General features: G+C 37.7%; 1 protein-coding gene and 1 non-coding gene across 3 annotated transcripts in view; both read right to left on the bottom strand.

Annotated features, from left to right (window-relative positions):
- Scai (suppressor of cancer cell invasion) overlaps positions 1-8159 on the bottom strand; it is a 180717-nt gene that overhangs the window by 44736 nt on the left and 127822 nt on the right. For both annotated transcript variants that reach the window (XM_004641574.2, XM_023701633.1), the window contains 4 exons: positions 4635-4736; positions 4298-4399; positions 2786-2864; positions 1541-1640 (listed from right to left, as the gene is read on the bottom strand). In XM_004641574.2, the coding sequence (XP_004641631.1) occupies positions 1541-1640; positions 2786-2864; positions 4298-4399; positions 4635-4736 (383 nt within the window). The remainder of the gene's footprint in view (positions 1-1540; positions 1641-2785; positions 2865-4297; positions 4400-4634; positions 4737-8159) is intronic.
- On the bottom strand, positions 1097-1203 carry LOC111812722. Its single transcript, XR_002818144.1, has one exon. It is a non-coding gene; the product is annotated as a U6 spliceosomal RNA (small nuclear RNA).

Genomic DNA, 8159 nt, shown 5'->3' with positions numbered 1-8159 from the left:
GATCCTAGAACTTGCTCATAACTGAAAGACTGTATCCTCTGACCAAATCTTCCTCTTTTCCCCAACTCCAGAGCCAGAAAACCACCTTTCCACTTGTTCTTATGAATTTAACTTTTTAAAATTCTACATGTAAGTGAAATTACGCAGTATTTATTTTTTTGTGGCTGGCTTATTCCACTTACTGTTCTCTAGGTTCTTACATAAGATTTCCTTTATTTTCATGGCTAGAAAATACTCTGATATGTGAGCAGGTATGCATGTACTACTACAATGAACACTTAGGTTGCCCCTATACCTCAGTTATTATGAAAACTGAAACAAACTGGCAGTGCAAAGAGCCCCTTGATATACTTTACTAAGTGACACATTTTCATTTCTTTGGATGTATATCCAGAAATGGGGTTTATGGATTATCTGACAGCTATATTTTTAATTTTTAACACGCTTCTAACTGTGTTCCATAATGGCTACACTAACTTACATTATTCCAAACAGTCTCCAGATGTGCCCTGCTCTCAACATGCTCATCAACACTTGGTATTTCTTTTCTTTTCTTTCTTTTTTTCTTTCTTTTTTTTTTTTTTTTTTCAGAACCGGGAATTGAACTCAGATCCTTGTGTTTGCCAGTCAAGCACTTATCCTACTGAGTTATCTCCCCGCCCGATTTCTTTTCTTTTTGATAATAGTTACCCTAGCAAGTGAGAAGCAGTACTGTTTAATTTGCATTTCCCTCATGATTAGTACTGTTCAGAACCATTTTGTATATCCATTATATATTTCTTTTTTTTCTATAATTTTATTGAGAAACAAATAGCAATGAGACAGTTTCAAACCAAATTGGTAGGACAGTTTCAATAATTAACACATTGCATAATTCTTCCTAGAGGTTAATTGCTGTACAAGATGCGGACATGATATCCTATTTACAAACACTATTAGAACAAATCCCTCTATTCATTAAGAGAATGTAACTATATATCTATCCTAACCACTTTGAACAGATACAAAATGGACATTCATCTGTATCCCCTTTTTTTGTTAAGTTCCATTATTTGAATATTATAGGTGTGTAAACTCAGCAAAGTATTCTAAAAAAAAAAATAGGGAACGCTTCAAGAATTTGCGTGTCGTCCTTGCGCAGGGGCCATGCTAATCTTCTCTGTATCATTCCAATTTTGGTATATGTGCTGCCAAAGCGAGCACTCCATTATATATTTCTTTTTTTCTTTTCTTTTCTTTTTTTTTGTGGAACCGGGGATTGAACTCAGATCCTTGCGTTTGCCAGTCAAGCGCTTATCCTACTGAGCCATCTCCCCGGCCCCATCCATCATATATTTCTTTTTTTTTTAAATTTTATTTATTTATTTGTGTGTGTGTGTGTGTGTGTGTGTGTGTGTGTGTGTGTATCCAGCTCAGCCCACCAGGGGGCGGGGCTGGGGAACTTTTCTAGTACTAGGAAAAAGGTCCCATTTCACTTACTTTTTTTTAAAGGAAAATGAGCTACAATTTTTATAATGAAGGGAGGTGGCAGAATACATACCAGTGCATTTCCTTCTGGGATTGATTTCGTTTATGGATAGCATCTCCATTTATAATATCTCGGTTACTATTAGTAAGTACACCTCCAAAATCATAAGGACCTATAAAAACAAAAGGAAGAACCCTAGACTTCAACTGGAGGGCAACTCTGAACTGATGTTTAAATTCAAAAGTACTGTGTTAATATCTCACTTGTACAGTGAAGATAATTACAAAGCATTTTAATAATTAAAATTTTAATATAGTATTTAAATGATTTCAGCATATTGCTGGTATCAATTTCTTTTTTAAAAGGCTTTTAATTATTCAGCAGTTCTTCAAACAGCATAAAATGAGAAACAAAACAAGAATCTACTACATCCCATTTCGGGATAGATGGAGAGCACGCCTCCAGATTAATGGAGCAGAGATCTGCTCTGTTCATCCTTACTTTTCCATTTCAATCAAACATTAAATCTCTGGTTTATCAAATTATCTTTAAAAGACCAATGCAGAGTAAAATCTTTATCTGTTAAAAGTATTATATTATTTTAAAATATCACTACAATGACAGAGACTATAAATTTAGATTTTTTTTTACATTCACATTTTAAAAGAATTTGTAGGTCATGCAAGGAAGATGGCAGGGGCATGCATTTTATAAAGGAATGCAGATTTCAACAAACAGATGAGTGGGAAAATGTTAAGAAAAAAATTTTCCCCAAAGATTTAATTGCCTTATTTAAATCTAAGTTACTCATCTATTCTGACCAATTTTTGGACTCATACATGTTGGACAACTTTAAGATTTTATTCTGAGACAGCATCCTGATATTCTACAGAATAAATCAATAAAAAACATTAAAAAAATCATAACAAGGACTTGAACTTTCACAGTTACAAAAGTATACTGATTTCTACAAAGACGTATTGCAATAAAGATTCAAAAATATTTAAGGCTTGTTTATCCATTATCCTTTTCAATTTAAAACATTAAATTCCATGTAATGCTTCAGGGGAAAACTGACAGTGAATCAGGTATTAAACTTATAAATTTTCTAGTGGTTTGTGGGCCTCAAAGTATAATATTTCAGGATATAAAACAGACTGGGATATCTGCAAGACTGTAAAATCAAAGATAGACCAGGTTTTAAATGTGGAAGCCTGCATAGAATGTCTGAGATGTTTTGTGAGCAAAGGGCCACCATCTTGTAGAAAACAGAAAATTCAAGCCCTGCTCACAACAGGGAGCATTCCTTTATTGTACCTTCACTATCAGAACGACCTGTGGGAAAAACTCCAGTGGCTGACAGGTAGATCAGAAGCACACTATTGGCAGGCAGCTCCTGGAATTAAATAAAATTACATATACAAAACAAAAAACAGGGAAAATCAAGAGTTATATTTAAAAGTCAAGACATGTAACTTTCTTTTTTCTTTTTAGCAGAACTGGGGATTGAACTCAGACCCTTGAGCTTGACAGGCAAGTGCTTATTCTACTGAGCCATCTCCCTGGCCCCAAGTCAAGACATTTAAAGTTGTCCATAAAACAAGAATTTAACCCACAACTATTTTCTGAGGGAAGAATCACCATTGGTGGTTTGACTTAAAACTATCTGCACAGCAAAAGTTCCTTATTAATATGCAATGTACACGGGCTCCCAAACCTGTAAAAACATTCTCTGCTTCAATCTCCAACATTTAGAGAACGCTGTTTGTAAATATGAAATACACAGATAAAGATCTAGAACATATGACAGATTCCCCCTCAGCTTTGTAGAGAATGTTCCTATTTTTCATCATTCTTTCAGAGATAGCTCAGTAGAATAAGTGCTTGCCTGGCAAGCACAAGGTCCTGAGTTCAATCCCTGGTACCACAAAAAAAAAAAAAAAATTCAGATTATCAAGATGTTTCAACAGGAGTAGTGGCACATGTGTGTAATACCAGCACTCGAGAGGCTGAGGCAGGAGGACTGTCGTGAGGTTGATACCAGCCTGGCCTATATATAGTGAGTTTAAGGCCATTCTGGACTACTGAGACTGTGACTCAAAATAAGGTTCACAGAGCTGCCCAAATGTATGGCACACTATATATTCTGCTCTTATTTTTCAGTTCGGCATTAACTAGTAAATTTATCTGTATAATCAGACGACATTCTCGTCAATAAAGGGAAGTTTAAAACTCAAAAACCTAAAGTAATTTAGTAATAAAACTATGGAATAAAGAGATTAATCAATATTCTCCTTAATTCATGATAGGAATCATTCACAACAACAAAATGAAGCAATATTCATTTCAAAAATTTCCATGTTAAGACTGTTTCTTTTTTAATTTAAAAAAATTTTTTTTGGTACAGGGTGTCACTATGCAGTTCAGACTCATGTGATTCTCCTGTCAAGCCTCACTAGTGCTGGGATTACAGGTGTGCACAACCACACCTGGTTCCAGGGCCTGCACAGCATGTGGTACCAGGGATCAAACTCAGGACCTTATGCTTGCCACACAGGCGCTTATGCCACCAAGCTATCTCCTCAGCCCTAAGACTGTTATTCTAAAGGTATGTTTTAACTTTTGCATTTTACCCAAACTTTTAATTCAAATATTTAGAGAAGAACGACTTAGATTTGTCTTACAGCACACTTATACCATGTATTACTTCTTTTTTTTTGGTACCAGGGATTGAACTTGTGACCTTGCAATTGCCAGGAAAGTGCTTATACCACAGAGCTATAACTCTGGCCCCTTGCCATGTAGTAAGTAGTACTGGATCACTCTTACCTTAAAAGATGCTGCTAAAAATGTGTAGAGTTGGCTGAAAGTTGGTTTGTAGAGAAGATACTTATGGGGGTTTTCTCGTCTGGTAGGCTTGTCAGCAGATTCCTATATTCACACACAAAAAACAGCACACATACAAGCTATGTTTGACAGATGAATGATTACTACCTACTTTCTCTTCCCTACCCTGTATTCTTCATTTCCTCAGTGTTACTGTGATTATGCTTACTGACTTCTCTGTGTCCAACCAGAAGTTCACATTTCCTAGCATTTGTTGAACACCATAAGGAGCAGAAACAACAAGAATGAAACCACCTTTGCAATATAGGAAGCAGATCACCTGCATTCCAGGCTTGTTCATCTGAGAGGCTAAGTTCATTGGCTCCCTTTCGAGGGCTTGTAACATCCGGAACATGTCAACGGTTAGTTCACTGAACTTAACCTGCAAGAAAGACAAACCTGGCCATCAATGTAGAATGTAGACTTTGAGATCTTAAATCATGCTATTACTCTTGACTTCTAGGTATACTTAATGACATTGGATATCCTATCTTAACATTCAATTATAAAAAGTAAAAAAATAAAACCTAGAAAAAGTGAAAACTGTGGTGATACTCATATATATCTATAGTCTATAGTTAACATTTTTTATCCTTCATTGTATCTCTTCATCCATATTCATGCTGATATATCAATTTCCTCACTGTTACTACAAAATATGTAAGACTGTATCCTTTTATTGCCTCACCATACCCTCTCCAGGATTTAGGGATTGAAGCCAGGACCTTTTCACCAAGCTACACATACCTTTCACTCTCATTCATTCATTCTCATTATCTCTTCCTCACTCTGCCCTTCCCTTCCTTTCTTCCTCCTTCCCTCTCCATTTCTCCCATTCTCCTATCTATCTGTATTTGTCTATCTACCTACCTACCTACTTACCGACTGACTTACCTACCTATGACAATATCTTGCTATGTATCTCAAGCTGGTCTTGAATTCATGGCAATCCTCCCATCTCAATCTCTTGAGTCATGGGATTTATGGCATGGGCCACCATGCTTAATTCCTTTTTAATTTTTTGGTTTGAGAAAGGGTCTAAGTTGCTCAGGCTCTCAAAGAGCTGTGATTACAGGTGTGTACCACAATGCCCAGCTAAGACTATATTCCTTCCCATTTTCAATAAAATTTACATGGAAATTCAAGTACATATATGAGGATAAAACAATGAGAGTAAGTGTGATACAGCATGCCTGAAATTCTACAATTCTGGAAGCTAAAAGAGAAAGATTTCAAAGTTTCAGCTCAGCCGGGGCAATTCAGAAATTTCATGAGACCTTATTTTTAAAAAATGAAGGGCTGGGTAGGTAACCTAATGCAAAGACCTAGAGTTAAATTCCCAGCAGTGGCGGTGGGGCAGGGGAGTGTTGTAAAGTACCTGTTTTTATTATTTATTTATTTTACTTTATTTGCAGAACTGGGGATTGAACTCAGGCCCTTGCGCTTGCCAGGGAAGTGCTTATTCCACTGAGCCATCTCCCCGGCACCAAAGCTTTAACTTTTTTTTTTTTTTTGCAGAACCAGGGTTTGAACTCAGGCCCTTATGCTTGCCAAGCAAGCACTTATTCTACTGAGCCGTCTCCCTGGCCCAGTACTGGTTTTTAAGTTCAGTGTGTTGGCACAGGCCTGTAATACCAGCATTCCAGAGGCTGAGGCAGGAGCATCACTGCAATTTTGAGGCTAACCCGGACTACCAGTGAGTTCAAGGCCACCCTTGACCTTATAGTGAGACCTCAAAAGTACCTGTTTCTAGGAAACAGGTTCCTCCCTGCCATGCCTTACCCCACCCCCTGTATGGGGAACTAAACCCTACCTTTTTACTTTTCCTTTTAAGACAGAGTCTTACTAAGAGGCCCAGTGGGCATGAGGAATTCTTTATTGAAGGCAAGAATCTATTTTATTTATTTATTTAATTTTTTTTTCAGTACCAGGTTTTGTTTTTTGTTTTTTTTTTTTTGCGGAACCAGGAATTGAACTCAGATCCTTGTGTTTGCCAGTCAAGCGCTTATCCTACTGAGCCATCTCCCCAGCCCCTAGGATCTATTTTATTTTATTTTATTATGTTTTTGATATAGGATCTTGCTATGTGGTTCAGGCTGGTCTTGAGCTCACTTTGTAGCCCAGGCTGGTCTCACAACAATCATCCTGCCTTAGCCTCTGGAGTGCTGGGATTACAGGCATGAACCACCAAGCCTAGCAAGAATCTATTTTATGAAGATTGCTAATCAGAGTTTGAAACATTTAACTTTTGTTTTGCTGGCAATTGAACCTATGGTCTTTCACATGCTAGGTAGGTGCTCTACGACTGAGTTATATGTCCACTCTACCCCTAGATCATATCTCTTCAAGCAGATTAAGCAAAAATTTTACTTTTTCTTAATCAAAATTTCACAGAATGAAGTTACAAAATTGGGAATTTCTGACTCTTCTGTTCACTGTTTCAACACAGCATTACTTGAGTTTTCTGAAGTACAATAAAACTGTCCTAAAGATCCACACACTCCCCACCGATTACCTCTAAACAAGAGAACAAAGGTGACTGACAGACCCAGGCATAAAGACAATGACCCAGCTCATCTGTCCTTTCTCTCTGTCTAAACTGAGGTATATAGACACAAGCACATGCTCCTGAGCAAAACTAAGTCAATGGGAGGCATAAGCAGCCTCCTCAGAAACAAACTCCACATACTGCAGAATTACATACTGTCTTAATCCAATAATCACTATACTTTTGAAAACAGACAATTTTCATGTCTAAAAGTACCTATCCTTCAAAGTTTTATTTATTTATTTATTTATTTGTGTGTGTGTGTGTGTGTGTGTGTGTGTGTGTGGCCAGCTCAGCCCACCAGGGGGCAGGGCTGGCTGGTATGTGGTGCTGGAGGATTGAACGGTCCCTGTGCTTTGCTAAGCTTGTTCTAAGTAGGTGCTTTAGACCACTGAGCCATCTCACCAACCCCTCCTTCAAAGTTTAAGGCCAAGCTCCTGACCTGGTCTCTCCTGTCATGAATCATGTGACTTCTCTAATTACTGTGCCTCAATGTTAGGTTAGTTTTCTTTAACCCTTTAGCTGGTCCCTTGCTAGCCTTTTAATTCTCCTATATTGTTTTCTGCAGGCAGGTTTATTGCTTATCCCCCACTGCAGAACCATAATAGTGATCCCCATCACACACATAACCTAGAAACCATTTTGCTTCAATATACCAGTCAGATACCAAATGCTATTGGTTCTATATTCTACATATTTCTTAAAAGCAAACTCATTGCTCCTTTCTCATCACCACCCATGTAGCATTTTGACCACAACTGAGATTACTGCAACAATTTCCTAACTCCTCTGCCACTCCCATTTTGGCTCCAATCCATTCTGTACAACTACAGTAAAAATGAACTCTTAAAGCAGGCTTCATCATTTTTCTCTCTTTGAGTGGATCCTTTGCTGACTTTCCAATGCACTCAGCATACCAAAGAGTGGCTGAGTATGTCATATCAGGTCCTCTCAGTTCAGCTTTGCATATGTTTCCTTCCTCATACATGGAAAGAAAAACATTAGCCATGTGTTGTGGGTGCACACCTATAAACGTAGCACTCAGGAGTTTTGAGGCCAGCCTAAGGGTACATAGTAAAGTTCAAGGTCAGCCTAACCTGGAAAAGAAAAACTTTATAAATTGTGCTACTTTAAAATTGAAGAAAGTTGGGGGATGGGGAGATGGCTCAGTGAAATAAGCGCTTGCCTGGCAGGCGCAGGGGCCTGAGTTCAATCCCTGGTTCCGCCAAAAAGAAATAAATAAAAATGGAAAGAATA

The sequence above is a fragment of the Octodon degus genome, unplaced genomic scaffold, assembly GCF_000260255.1.
Source record: "Octodon degus isolate 3935 unplaced genomic scaffold, OctDeg1.0 scaffold00138, whole genome shotgun sequence".
In the NCBI taxonomy this organism is placed as follows: Eukaryota; Metazoa; Chordata; class Mammalia; order Rodentia; family Octodontidae; genus Octodon; species Octodon degus.
The sequence above is the reverse complement of the archived record's forward strand: the minus strand, read 5'-3'. Positions and strand labels throughout refer to the sequence as shown.